At 40.9% G+C, this 15,480-nt stretch overlaps 1 protein-coding gene across 1 annotated transcript in view; it reads left to right on the top strand.

Moving 5' to 3' along the window:
• Positions 1-15,236, top strand: part of ube2ql1 (ubiquitin conjugating enzyme E2 QL1) — a 40,711-nt gene extending 25,475 nt beyond the window's left edge. The window contains exon 2 of the mRNA XM_043689632.2: positions 13,883-15,236. Coding sequence (XP_043545567.2) covers positions 13,883-14,014 — 132 coding nt within the window. The 3' untranslated portion in view covers positions 14,015-15,236. The remainder of the gene's footprint in view (positions 1-13,882) is intronic.
• Positions 15,237-15,480: the final 244 nt, after the last annotated feature.

The raw sequence follows: 15,480 nt of genomic DNA, 5'->3' as shown, positions 1-15,480 counted from the left end.
CAGATGAGTTTGCTGTGGCCCTAGCAGATGTTTGGCAGTATGTTCCAGAAAGTGGCAAGAAGTGACCAGTGGAATGCCACAAGGATCGGTGCTGGGTTCTCTACTTTTTGTCATTTACATAAATGATTTGGGTGCAAGCATAAGAGGTACAAGTAGTAAGTTTGCAGATGACACCAAAATTGGAGGTGTAGTAGACAGCGAAGAGGGTTACCTCGGATTACAACAGGATCTGGACCAGATGGGCCAATGGGCTGAGAAGTGGCAGATGGAGTCTAATTCAGATAAATGCGAAGTGCTGCATTTTGGGAAAGCAAATCTTAGCAGGACTTATACACTTCTTGGTAAGGTCCTATGGAGTGTTGCTGAATAAAGAGACCTTGAAGTGCAAGTTCATCGCTCCTTGAAAGTGGAGTCGCAGTTAAATAGGATAGTGAAGAAGGCGTTTGGTATGCTTTCCTTTACTGGTCAGAGTATTGAGTACTGGAGTTGGGAGGTCATGTTGCAGCTGTACAGGACATTGGTTAGGCCACAGTTGGAATATTTCATGCAATTCTGGTCTTCTTCCTATCGGGAAGATGTTGTGAAACTTGAAAGGGTTCAGAAAAGATTCACAAGGATGTTGCCAGGGTTGGAGGATTTGAGCTATAGGGAAAGGCTGAACAAGCTGGGGCGGTTTTCCCTGGAGCATCGTAGGCTGAGGGGTGACCTTATAGAGGTTTACAAAATTATGAGGGGCATGGATAGGATAAATAGACAAAGTCTTTTCCCTGGGGTGGGGCAGTCCAGAACTAGAGGGCATAGGTTTAGGGTGAGAGGGGAAAGATATAAAAGAGACCTAAGGGGCAACGTTTTCACGCAGAGGGTGGTACTTGCTGGCAGGTGGGACTAGATTGGGTTGGGATATCTGATTGGCATGGACGGGTTGGACCGAAGGGTGTGTTTCCATGCTGTACATCTCTATGACTATATGAGCAGGTTCTGACTGTTCAGAATTTTCCAATCGACCTTGCAACAGTCTATTCTCCTCCACCCCCTACAAAGCCCGGGGACATAATAGTTGGAGGAAAGAGCATGCTCCAAAGAGTTCCTGCTTTGCCAGTTCATTCAGGGCCTGGTGCTGAACGAGAAATAAAGAGGAGACATACATCCAGATGAGGGAAACTGGTCCACATTGAACTGGGTACAAGGATTGTGGCTGGCATTGTAGTTTCCAAACCAAGGAAGTAGCCTAGATCTTTTAAAATATTGCTTCTGAAAACAGTTCATAGTTGTATTAGCACCATCATGCAAGGAGCTTCACAGATGCAAAATAGAATCTGCAGGGCGGATTAGACAAACAATAGGAAGGTACTGGATTTCTATTTGCATAGAACAGTCAAGTGCTGGCAATGTGCCCATAGTGTACCTGCATTAGAACCCTTGCGTGCAAAAATGTTTAATACTCCATTTGCCCAAACAAATGATTGTATAAGGATTCGGCTCATCAAAACAATTTCAGCATAGACAGAATCCGTTCATTGAGGAACTGTTAACAGCAAAAGCAATCGAGTTCACTTCCAATATAAAGTGGTAAGACAGATGGAAAATTATTGGACAAGTGCATTGAAACACTGACAGTCCTTATGGGAAAATGGTGTAAACAAAACTTAAAGACAAGGTTCATCCAAGCAGTTTAACTGAAGAAACAGCTTATTACTGAGCAAGGTGCAGAAATTAGATGCAGACAAGCAGAAGACAATTGGAACTGTCCAAAGCCATTAGGAGTTCTCAGGCTTATTTGGTTTGTTTTATTCTTTAATTGTTTTGTGTCAAACCTTGAAATTATAGCAAGGCAGTTGTAATTAACATCCAGAGTGATGTTAGATAGGTAGCCATGGCCAAAGGCATGTGACCAAGGCAAGCAAGCTGAACTATCACAATTTGTAAGATTGAAATCAACTAGAAGAACGTGAGATCTTCAGGTGCTGGAGATCAGAGTTGAGAGTGTGTTGCTGGAAAAGCACAGCAGGTCAGGCAGCATCCGAGGAGCAGGAAAATTGATGCTTTGGCACAAACGTCGGCTTTCCTGCTCCTCGGATGCTGCCTGACCTGCTGTGCTTTCCCAGCAACACACACTCAACTATTACAAATTGTAAGCAGAGCAGCTTTCATTAATGGGATGATCAGTTGTACATTCAACTGTAAAGGAGGTTGTGGTTAGGCCTCATTGAGAGTATTTTATCGGATCCTGAGGGTCATACTTCAGAAAGGATATCTGGGCCTTAAAGAGGGAGCAGTGGAGATTTACTAAAGAAAGATAAGGGAAGGTATGATTGTTTTTACATGCCAAACTATGCCCTCCTCCAATGGAACCCTTGGCCACTCAAGCCCCCATCCCCATTCCAAGATATGTCTCTCCACAGACTTCTATTATCTCTTAAACCAAACTGTTTCCCCCAACCGCACTGACCTCCTATGGCTCATTATACTGTTTGTACCAGTCCGTGCCCCAGCACCACCACCTGGTTTCTCATGCCAAGCAATGCCCATTCACTCACCACCCATAACCTCTCCTAGGCTCATTGCATACATCATTATAAAATAAATATTTTACTTGCCTTCTGCTCTGCTGGTACATAACAAAATTTAAACACATTCTAAAGTGTACTCCCATTATATAGAAATGGCAACTTTTAGCTTTAACACCCCTGGCTCATATGACAATAGGTTGGATCTTCCCATATTTTGAGCAAGTGTCACTTTTGTCAAGTTTCAAGAAGGGTTCTTCTCTCCAAGAGGCCCAAGGGATTTTCTTGCACTATCGTCCCAAAACCACCTCCTTAACTACCCCTACCGTGGCTTTTATATGACACTTGCATCCAGTGCTAGCCCAATTCTCCTACATTCTGTAGCTGAACGTATAGGGATTCCAGGCATGTAGCCATATTTAATTGGCCTTTGTGTACGCGTTGAAGCACAGTCAGGTGGAACTATCCGGTACCGTTTATGACATATGCCACAGGTATGGTAGATGTCATTCTATTTGTCTCGTTTCAAGAGGAAGGAGCCTACAATAAAAGAGAGAGCCAAGACGGGTGGTTGGGTATCTAACATTCACCTCCTCACCCTACATAAGGAGACACTCTATACCATGTCCATTCTGAGCAGCCAAACAACCAAGCCCAAGTCCCTCGACTGATATCAGGATCTGCTGGAGACTTATTGTTCCATACCCCTCACTGAACGGTTTTTCCCTTGAAATGACTGAAGATTGCTCCCTGGAGACTTAGACATGACTATTTGCTTGAAGCACACGCAGTGTATTGTCCACATAAGAAGCTGGCAATGGCACCGGTGTGTAGTTGATTTGCATTGTCAAACTGCAACATGCCCACCCCTTTGATTGAAGATGCTGGCAACCATAACAAGTTGGCTGACTTTCTGTCTGCACTAAAAGGCCTGTCAAAACAGAAATACTGTGCCTATTAGCGCTGGCTGAAGGTGGAAAATGCTAAATGGTAAAGCAAGGCAAGAGAGAGACGCTGTGAGCGTCCAGGTTAGGCAGAAGTGAGTGAGCATTAAATAAATAAACAAACAGTTCTGAGATACATCCTAATCCAGTGTGTTAGCTGGGTGCCTTTCTGTGCACACAGACCATCCTGACGTAGCATTCTAGTGATTGATGCCAGTGTGCTCCCAAGTGCAGCATTAACGTTCATAGGTGTACCATAAGTGGGTCAGAAATGTGCTATTGAGATGCTGGCATATATCCAATACTAGTGCCCATGGATGTGGAGTACATGTGCCCTCTGCTAAAGGTGCATGCATGGAGAGTTTGGTGTCAGACATCCAAGATAGAGCAAGCTGTGAGCTGCTGTCAGGTACCCATTCTAACTTCCATTCTAGCAATTTTCAGTATCCATTTTCAATATGCACATTAAGGCATTATTAAGTAATAATGAGGGTGATAGTGAATGATTATCACTAACGAAAATCTTGTCTCAATGTCAGGAACTGAATTGGAAAATGCAACTTGCAGTTCCCAATATAAACTTATTACATGATTCTTCCAAATTTTTCATCATAGCCTATATCGTTAAGTGTGTGTGAAGATTCCATCCTCTTAAGTTTTCAAATTGCCTGAAATGGATCTAAGCAAAACTCCCAAAAACGCTGAAATTTCTGAGAGGTCTGCAGCTTTATAACTGCTATTTGAATTTTAATTTTACGTAGCACAGTGACATAATAGTTAGCACTGCTGCCTCACAGCACCAGGGACCCGGGTTTAACTCCCCTTGGGCGACTGACTGTGCAAAATTTGTGTCTGTGTGGGTTCTTTTGGGTGCTCGTGTTTCCTCCTACAGTCCCAAGATGGAGTGGCTATGCTAAATTACCCATAGTATCCAGGGATGTACAGGCTAGCTGGGGAAATGCAAGGTTACATGGATAGGCTGAGGGTGAGATGCTGTTCCCAGGGTCGGTGTGGATTCGATAGGCCAAAATGGCCTACCTTCCACACTGTCGGGATTCTATGAATAGAGATTTTCTTGGCACTTAATATGAAAAGAAATCAAATGCTTTTTATTGGAAAATGTTTTCTTGTCCTAGCAGAATATAGAAGGCAATTCTGTGAGGCTGTGCTGTCAGCACAGAGACTCACTGGCAAATAGCACAGTCGCAGCATTGTAGCTATAATTTTATGATCTGCAGTCACTACAAATGAGACTGTGCTGATTGCAACATTTCAGAGAATTGCCTCATTATGTTTGCTGAAAAGCCAAACTGCAAATCAAGCACCCAGTGTGGCATTTCCATGTGACACGAAAGTAAATTGTATCACAATTGTTTTATGAAGACTTGTGGAAAGTTTTGAGTAAGTTGCAGCTTGAGTAAGTGTTTGCTCATGCGTGGTGAGCAGTGCAGGAACAGTAAATTTTGGGCTACACTTTGCTGCTGCACATTTGGAACTTCTGCCTATTAAATGGTTGGCAGGCAGGAGGCTGGAAGAACACAGCAAGCCAGGCAGCAGAGGTGCAGAAGTCGACGTTTCGGGTGTAACCCTTCTTCAGGACTCTGTCATTCATTGGCAGTCTTTCACAGTTTCCTTACAAAATGTATGTATTCCACTTCAACACGTGTATATAATGTACACAATGCTGATTGTTACTGTTTACTGTTGTAAGGCACACTGTGCTAATTTCCATTTAAAGGGTACCCTAGAATGCCAGCCGAGCTAAGTGTCTTTACACCCACCTTACCGAGCACTAGATTACTTGCAGTGTGGAAACAGGCCCTTCGGCCCAACAAGTCCACACCGACCCTCCGAAGAGCAACCCACCCAGACTTACTCCCCTACATTTACCCCTTCACCTAACACCACAGGCAATTTAGCATGGCCAATTCACCTAACCTGCACATCTTGGACTGTGGGAGGAAACCCACGCAGACACGGCGAGAACGTGCAAACTCCACACAGACAGAAGCCTGAGGCAGGAATTGAACCCGGGTCTCCGGCGTTGTGAGGCAGCACTGTGCCACCGTGCCGCCCTCTATCTCAGCTTCATCAAACATCAAACTGCTTGCTGTAGCCTTTCATCTTAGATTCCTGTCTTCATACTTATTCCACCAGCTAAAATAAAAAGGAACTACTATTGAAGATCTGAAATAAAAGTGTGAGAGAAGCACAGCAGTGCTGGCCAGCATCTGTGGAGAAACCGAGTAAATATTTTGAGTCCACTGTGATTCTACTTTGGAATTCAACTGAAGAAGGTTCATACTGGATTCAAAAGATCAACAATGATTCTCCCTCCACAAAGGCTGAGTTTCTTGAGCAGTTTATTTAAATTTTACCAGCCATTTCTTCTGCCCTATTCAGCCAATGTTTGTGGCCCCTTTATTTAGCCCCGAGATTGGCTGATTTTCTTTGACGTCAAGATTACAGTAGTGCTGGAAAAGCACAGCAGGTCAGGCAGTATCCGAGGAGCAGGAAAATCGATGTTTCGGGCAAAAGCCCTTCATCAGGAATCCTGATTTTCAATGATGCTGCACAGACTTTAATAAAGCGTTGAGAACTATTACTTTTCGTCAGGTGCTGAAGTGGATAAAAAGACTTGCGTATCACAGTTTATCTACTCATTATTTATAAAAGCATTCAGTTGACCAAAGAGCTGGTTTATATTTGTTTTAAGTGACCAGTACCTGAACCAGAGAAACTGAGTCACACCATCAGGAGCAGCAGCTACAATGGAACAAAAAGTATGCATGTAAGGAATTGCTTTAAAATAGAAAAGTGTCCAAACACATTTCATATTGGCTGGTAACAGTGTTAACAAGTAATGGAGTTCCAATCAGCTAGACAATAAAGCAGAATTGAAGGAGAATGCTGGAGCAAGCTGCCAAAAAGGTATAATGATCAAGATGGGAAGCAACAGTGCAGTATTGTCAAAGTCACAGAGAATGTTGCTTGCTGTCTCAGTACTGTGCCAACAACGAAAATTTGATTCAACATATTCAAACACTGAACTACACTATTTACCTCCATTTACTCAGCCCTGGCATTTTAAGTGCTCGTTCAGATGCTTCTTAAAAATTGCAAAAATACCTGTTTCCACCATCCTCTCAGGCAGCTCATTCCATACATATATCAAACATCCTCTGAGTGAAAAATTATTTCCTCCGATCTCCTGTAAACTATGTGCTCCTCACCTTAAACTTATGCCCTCTGGTCTTAGATATGTCTGCCAATGGGAAGAGATTCTCACAATCTACTCTATGCCTTCATAATTTTGTATACGTCAATCAGATTCCCTTGAACCTCCTCTGCTATAAGGAAAACAAATCCAGTCTGTCCTCATAACTGATACTTTTTATCCCGGGCAACATCCTGGTGAATCTGCTCTGTAATTGCTGTCCAGTGTAATCACCTCCTTCCAATAGCACGGCAACCAGAACTGCACCTCGTATGCCATCTGCGGTCTCATCAATGTTTTATAAAGCAGCAACAAGAATTCCTCGCTCCTATATTCTGTGCCCCTGTTAATGAAGGTAAGCATCCCATATGCCTTTTTCATCATCTTATCTACCTGTACTGAGACCTTCAGGGATCAGTGGACTTGTGCACCAAGATCCCTTTGTTTCTCTGGATACCTAGGGACCTCAATTCATTGTGCATTTCCTTCCCTTATTAGTCATCCCAAAGTGCATCACGTCACAATTATCAGGGTTAAATTCCAACGTACCATAGCTCTGTCCATTTTACCAACTAATCAGTATCAGACTGTAGCCTGAGGCATCCTCCTCAGTATCAACAACACACTGAATTTTCATGTCATCTGAAAACTTCCTAATTAAATCTTCTCCATTCACATCCAAGTCAGTGGTGTACATAACAAACAGCAAGGACCCTAGCAACGATCCCAGAACACTGCTAGCCACACGCTTCCAATCGCAAAAACAACCCTCCGTCATCACCTTTGCCTCCTATTTGTCAGCCAGTTTTGGATTCAGTTTGCCAATTTGCTTTAGATCCCATGGGCTCTTTTAGATCTTTCATATGGGACCCCATCAATGACCTTACTGAAGTCCACTTAAACAACATCAACTGCAGTACCCTCAATATATTTAGTCATTTTTTCAAAAAATTCAAATAAGTCAGCCAGGATCTCACTCTAACAAATCTGTGCTGCTTATGTGTAATCAATCTTTGCCTTTCCAATTATTAAAATGTATTAATACATTAATTTGAAGTAGTTAGATTAAATAATTTTTAAACACTGAAAAATAAACAAAAGCAATTACAAAAGATTTGACATAAAACAAGGTAAAATAAAGATGACAATGCAGTAGCTTTGCACCTCTACAGCATCTGAGAGCTAACAGCAGCATAATTTCCAGCAACAGCACTTGTAGCAAGGTAGAAGCCGATTTTGCCCTAGAGTTTTGGAGCATGAGTTGGAAGTGCATTCCATTGACAGTAGAAGCACTGAGAACAGTGGCTGCTGCAATGAATATTCCAAGGGTTTCACCAGGGATCTCAGTTGGACCTCTGGACATAGGTGAATAAGGATGGGTTGACAGTAGTGGAAGGGTGTCACACATAACTTGGAGGGGTATCAAAGGCATGAGGTAACGTTCAGCAGCCCTACTTTGCCAGTGTGGCTCGATTGGACACAAACAATGAGAGACTCCTCTGATAGGCTGCTGGAAAACGCAACAGGATTTGCTGAGCATCTTTTCGAATGTGCACAGAAAATCTGTGCATTTTTAATGCCCAAACCACCACTGAATTCCAGGGAGCTCAGTGATAATAAGCCTAATTGATATACCACCATGAATAGGCAAGTTTCTTATACTGGCCCCTTCCTTTCTCTGATTTAATCGTTTGAGGGAGTATATTGCAGTCGCTAGCAGATTGACACATGTCCTCCCACAATTAAGTGGGGCCCAGCTACCATTTTTCCTGCTGCTATAAGCTGGATTAAAGTTGCCCTAAAATGTATGTTTTGGAACCAGAGCAACAGTAATTTGTGCATCCTAATGTACACCTAATTGCATAGGTGTGGCAAAACATTGTGGTGGTCATAAACAGTGGACAGAGAAGATACAACATGAGAATCCAAAATTATAAGTGTGAGTTGATGTTTTGATTCACAGTCGACTGAGAACATCAACAAACTGATGTCTGATGGCATTACAATTGGATCCAATTTACTGCATTTAATTGCTGTCTAGTGACCCTTACTGTGAAGTTTACAGGTGTGGATGTTGTCTCAGAACAGAATCAGGCTCATTTAGGATACCTACTAATTACACTTCTCGAACTTCCTTTCATGGAGCCGAATATAATCATGTATTTAGTATGAGTCCTATCATTGGGGATTGTATCAAGGTTTCTCCCCCACTATTGCTGTAACCTTGTCAAAAATGTTAATGTGTAAAAGCAGCAGAACTAAAACAGCTCTGGAAATTCCTAGCAAAAGTCTTTGTGAAAGAAAGTTATTCTAATGTAGAGTATTTTTTAAAAATTAATAACTCATGGATCCCTAGCCTCATGTGAATAGGGTCCCCTGCAGATAACTCAACATCCTGGAACCATATCACCAATCCTTTACTATTGCTAAGTCAAAATCCTAATACTCCGTAAGTAACAGCACAACAGGTATACCTACAGAACGTGGACTGCAGTGGTTCAAGAAGATGGCTGTCTACCAACTTCTCAAGGGGAGTTGGGGACGGGTAATAAACACTGACCTTGCCAGAGATGCTGACATCCCAAGAGCAAATAAAAAAGTATCCTTCACCTATGGCATAACAGTCTGTAAAGTTAAACCTTCCTATTTATGGGAAGCAGCCACTGAGATCCATTTGTCATCTTTCTGAGACCACCATAGAGCTATACAGCATGGAAACATAGTCAAGGCCTATTTGCCAGCATTTGGGTTTGAAGTGAGAGGGGAAAGATTTAAAAGGGACCAAAGGGGCAATTTTTTCACGAAGCGTGATGTATGTATGGAATGAGCTGCTAGAGGAAGTGGTGGAGTTTGGTACAAGTTCAGTTCAATGGTATGCATCAAAATGCATCATCAGCAGTGTCCAATCTAAAAATTGAGAATAATTTCTGCATCTTTTATACTAAGTGACCTTTATTTGAAGGGGTATTTTTTTTTTCTCAGCAGGCTAAGAATAGAAATCTTTGCTTAGTGGGAATGTATGTCAGAAGCCCAAATATACTACCGATGATTGAGAACTCAAAAAGCAAGCGGTGGATGTTTGCATTATTCAATGTGATTTCAGGAAGCAGGGTTCTGTGATGGGAATGGCAAGTTGGAAAATGATTGCTTTAGTGCTATGATTCAGCAATATTTTGTTTATCTTTAACTGGTGTCAGTGTATCATGATAGACCCACCGCATTACTCAGTTGCCTTTTAAGCATTTACCGTGTACTTGCATCCATTGATGTTTAACTTAATTGAACAGTGATACTTAATTGGAAATTCACACTAAATTTATTTGACTCAAGTTTAACTTATTGCTGTAAAAGATTTTTTTTCAAGATTTTCCACAGTACACTCATCAGGACAATTTGCAAGAATACCAATTCGAGGGGAAACCAACTTCTCAGTGAACTTGTACTTGAAAAAGCACTTGCGTTAAATTTCTCTGTTATTTTAACATGGGTATTAACTTGTTTATTTTAAATATTATGACTTGATTAAAATAATGGACAGAGGAACCTCACAAATATGTGTCAAGAAATGTTAAAGATACTGCAAAGAGATTTTACCGCCAAATTACTCAGGAAATCTGTCTGGGTAGTTAATGTGACAAAATGCGATCTAACCTTTGGGCCACACTGGAGGCATTGACACACACGTGGAATCTTAAAATACCAGCACTGGTTGGAATGACAGTTTAGTTGCACCATTCCTGATGCTGGCAGTGTTCAGTGCATTAGCAATTGCCAGGACAGTGATCTTATCCACCTTCCTAAACTTGTTAAAGACCTCACTAAACAGGTAAAGTAGAATTTTCAGGGAGTTACATAGGTTGCTGGCACTCTGTTGCCAACCAGACGTAAAGCGACTGGTACAGACTGTGGGGCCATTCCTAACTGTACCGTAACCTAAATCCATGTCTGGATCCTTTGGGACAATGGATACCATTCAACAGAAGGCTACTGAATTGAGTGCAGGAATCCTAGACAGCGGCAGCACACCTGTTATGCAGACCATCGGCCCTCTGGCGATGTAATTGTGGTGCCTGGACCACTTGGACGGCACTCTTCTGCAATGTTCTTGGTCATTGTTCTCCTTAGCACTAGCCTTCATGGAGGTACAAGGGTGGTGAGACCTTTTTAGGAAATGGAAGCCCGCTAGTTACTGGCTGCCACTCAAAAAATAAATTGTATATTCCTACTGTGTTTGCTTTTTGCCAGCTGGTTCCCTATCTGTGTCAGTACACTACCCTCAATCCCATGCTTTTTAATTATACTTGCTAATCTCTTATCGGGGACTTTATCAAAAGCCTTCTGATAGTCCAAGCAAGCAACATCCATTGGTATCCTCTTATCAACTGTATCAGTTGTATCCTCAAAATCTCCTATAGATCTGTTAAGCATGAGTTCTCTTTTGTAAATCCATGCTGGCTCCTTCTGATCCTGTCACTGTTTCCCAAGTGCTCTGCTATTAAATCTTTTATAATGGCTTCTAGCATTTTACCTATCACTGATATCGGGCTGAGCACTCTATAATTTTCTGTTTTCTCTCTACATTCATTTTTAAATAGTGAGGTTATATTGACTAGCTCTCCAAGCCATAGAAGCTGCTCCAGAGTCTATACAATCTTGAAAGATGACCAATGTATCCATTATTTCTAGGGCCACTTCCTCAAGTACTCTAGACTGTAGATCATCAGGCCTGGAGATTTGTCAGCCTTTAATCTCATCAGTTTACTCACCACTGTTTCCTGACTAATAATGATTTCCTTCAGTGCCTCCCTCTCACTAGGCCTGGGTTCCCCAACATTTTTGGGACACCATTTGTTTCCTCCTTTTTGAAGATATAACCAAAATATGTATTTAATTTGTCTGCCTTCTCTTCGCTCCCAACTAAACTTCTTTCTGATTATAAAGGGGCCTACATTTGTCTCCACCAATCCTTTTCACTTGTCAATATAAGCTTTTACAATTTTTTTTTATGTTCCCCACAAGCTTACTTTCAGTGATGAGGTATCAAATGTGAAAATGGTGACACCTAAGCTGCTGGAGTGGAGAGGCTGTTGACTTTCCTCTGAAGGTGCTGAGCACTCCTTCAGATGGCTGAGACTGCTTTAGTATGGATCACAACCTCAGGCCATACTGACGTGGTCTGGTATCTTGGCCTTCACTGCTGGTCCTGGTGGAAGAGGACTGTCCCATCCCTGCATCATCCTGTTCGGCAGGACTTCCAGGTCCCTGCCCACACAACAATGTGCTAATTTTCCCTGTCTGCCATGCCTGGGGCAAATATCAGGAACTGTGCAGAGCTGCTTTGGTAACTGACAGTGATTGAACAGATGCGCCACATTCTTTTTAAGATGGCATGGGTACAAGGGATGCTATTGAATTCTGGGCTATGTGCTGAGTGACAAATTCTGGAAATGGCACATGGTAAAATGAGGCCTACATCAGACATAATGAACACCTTCATGGCAGGGTAGATAATGAATGAGCTGAGTTTGGTAAAACACAGTGAGAAAACTCCCTAGGCCTCAGGATGAAAAACTCTGCAAAGAAAAAACTCAATGTAATTCAAATGTAGCCAAAAATGTTGAAAATACAGCCCTTAAGCCAAGATTGTTATTGTTATTTAAAGAAAATAGAATAATTGGGAAAGTGCACAGTTGTCGAACTATTAATTAATGAAACAGCCATTGCAACTTCAACCCAACATAGTGTGCAATAATATCTGTAATGACTGACCCCTCAACAATTGCAAACAGTGGATATAACATGTAAGTACTTACATTTTTAAATTTTAATGTCAGTATTTAATTACAATACGGAGTGTTAACCTCGTTTATGTAAGTTTAAAATGATATTGTCGTGGAGCTGTCCATTAGCACACTTCTGTTCAAATACACATGGCATTAGTACTTTGAACTTTCATATTTTCTGATCTTTTAACCACAGTCCCACCCAACTTTCGTCTATCTATTCCCACCAAGTATTTATATGACTGCCCTATTTTCTCACTTTGCATTTTGCATTGACATTAATGCATACATTTCATTATCTTGTAGCTCTCTGTAAATGTCAGGAACCGAGTATTCACCTACTCATATGGAAATATGTATGGTGGAAATATTTGTTAGGTAAACTGTTAAGATCCATTTTTGATAACTGGAACTAAAACACACTTCTTGCAACTGCACTATCTTGCTATATAGCTATGCACATGATTCAAACCATTGCAAAACAACTCAGGAGAGTGAGTCAGAACAGAAAGTCCTCATCCATAGCGGAGATAATTGCTGCAATAATCTGCTGGGAAAAATAACCTTGGCATCTTTCCTCAAGTCTCATTTTTCTCCTCATCTACAGCCAGGTCCCCTCAGTGTATCAGGAAACAAACACCCAGCCAGTTATCTTTCCAGATGGTTCTGGTGTATCCTCTTCACACTGGATGCACTTGACTGGCAATGTGGATCAAGCCTCTTCTCCATTAGCATCTGAAAAATATCATGCACGGTTATGCTGAACCATTTTCGTGTGCCTTCTCTCTAAGTGAACAATGGTGTGAATGTTGATATAATTCATCTCATACAAGAGGCAGCTGATGCAGATAATTGATTTATTTCATTTTTACAAATATGAGCAGTGGTTTTGCAATAAATCGTTTTAAAACAGATTTATAGACTCATGGCAAGATTTCCATCTGGACTGTAAACTTTCAAAGCAAATCCAATCAATTTTTATTCTGCAGATTCCTTACAATCCAATATTGCTATCCCATCATTACTAACCTCCTTCCCCATCCAAACTGTTCCACCTATTATTCCAACTATTCCAAACTGATCAGTTTACCAGTAGTGCTCTAAAACTCATCTGCTGGCTTTGCTCCATGGGTAAGCACTTGGTGAGCTTGTTATTAGCATTGGCAATAACTTGTCAGTCAAATTTAAATAATATTTGGAGCAGTAAATCGGGCTTTTTGCTGGTAAAACCAAAATTGCTCTTCCCACTGCTGCACATCCTTTAATGTTGTTGCTAAGCTTAAAGGATGACCATTGTTACAAGCTTTCTTTACGAGCACCTTCTCAAGACAATGGTGCTTCTCTGAGCATACAAGCATTGGTTGCTTCCTGTCATTGTAGTGAACAGAAGTACTGACCCATTTTATTTTCTGTTTTCTTTATCTGATATAGGGACGGATTTGCAGAAAAGTAGGGAAAACAAAGAAAGCTTTCACTCGTAAAGAAGCTGAAGCAACATTCAAAAGTTTGGTGAAGACACATGAGAAATATGGCTGGGTTACTCCACCTGTATCTGATGGTTGAGCCATAGCGCTCCCTCCATTTTCAACCACAAAAACACTTTCACCTTCTCCGTGCTGTGTATGATCCATTCCTTCTATTTCAGCTTCAGTTAGACATGGCGATACTAAGGAGACATTTATGTTATTTATGGAGAGAGATGTTTACAGATAAATGCCTAAAGGGATTTTTATTTTGGGGGGGAGATCTGTTTGATCGCTGAGATCGGGTTCAATTGAATTTGGTTGTGCTTCATTGTATTTGCATCATTTCCCTATCCTACTACAGTTTATTATGCTTCTCTCCATCTTAATGAACAAATGGCATCAAATGTTCCATTCGTTGCCATTCCACTAATTTAAATTTAAATGAAGCAGTTAATATTTAATACCCAGGTGGCAAGCATAAGTTGACATTTTGCTGTGCTGTTTTCACAGGTCAATGGTCAATGCAACTTGAAAATTGTAATTTCTGTGGAGCTGTGCTCTATCGTGGCTAAAATTAAAATTCTACATGTCATGTAGCTGGTTATTGATCATGGAAAATGAACTGTTCTAACTTCAACTCCAGTGAAGCAAAAATAGGAGGGTTAATGTGTTTCAGCAGCATTATTGATTGGCATTACTGTACATTATTTATGAAAATAGTCTTTGGCAGTGGGAACCACCTCTGTAATTCAAATCAACATCTCACAGGGTTAATGTGCCTATGTGGTAAATAATGTCAGGGTTAATAATAGAATTGTAAATCAAATGTGTGTGGAACTAAGGAAAGCAACATGCTCATGATAGATTGTAGAGGAATAGTTTTAAGACAATGCAGTGATACATTTCAAAATCCTGCAATAAATACGTCTTAAATGACTCAGATGTTTTAATTCCTACTGTATCTGCATGTTTAAGGAATCAGTGGTTGCTAGTTTGCTGAAAGAATGTTGCTGTCATTTGTTCTGTGTCAAGAGCTATTACATTTTGTCAAGTGGTAATGACATTTGTGTTTTTTTGTTTAATTTATTTGTGATTTGCCAAATGCCTATCCTTCTGAGCATGTGACAGACATTCTGACCGAAGGGAAAAACCTCAAGGAAACAAGTTGGTTAAAAGTGTCTGAATGAGATCAATTGCACTTATGTTGTATAGTTCTTTAATGACCAAGTAATTGGGGAGGCATGTAAAAGGCAAAGAAAGTCACAAGAATGGAAGAAAATATCATATCCGACAGAAAATAAATGCTCTTTTTAACCTGCTCTTCATTGTAGTTAATTATTAGACCTAGAACCTGTTATTCTTCTATGCATTTTGAATTATAAAAATTATAGAGCAGATTATTATGGTGAATCACTACACATTATTTTCATGAGGAGCATCAAGCCAAAAAAATGCATCATGCAATTATAGGAAGATTACATTACAGATGAACACCATTCAAAAGAGCAACTCTGCTAGTCTCACTCTACCTTCCTTTCCCCACAACCAACAATTTCATTCTCT

The sequence above is a fragment of the Chiloscyllium plagiosum genome, unplaced genomic scaffold, assembly GCF_037043375.1.
Source record: "Chiloscyllium plagiosum isolate Xiang-an unplaced genomic scaffold, Cpla_swu_hap1 HiC_scaffold_5, whole genome shotgun sequence".
Taxonomy (NCBI): domain Eukaryota; kingdom Metazoa; phylum Chordata; class Chondrichthyes; order Orectolobiformes; family Hemiscylliidae; genus Chiloscyllium; species Chiloscyllium plagiosum.
This window is presented reverse-complemented; position numbering and strand designations above follow the sequence as displayed.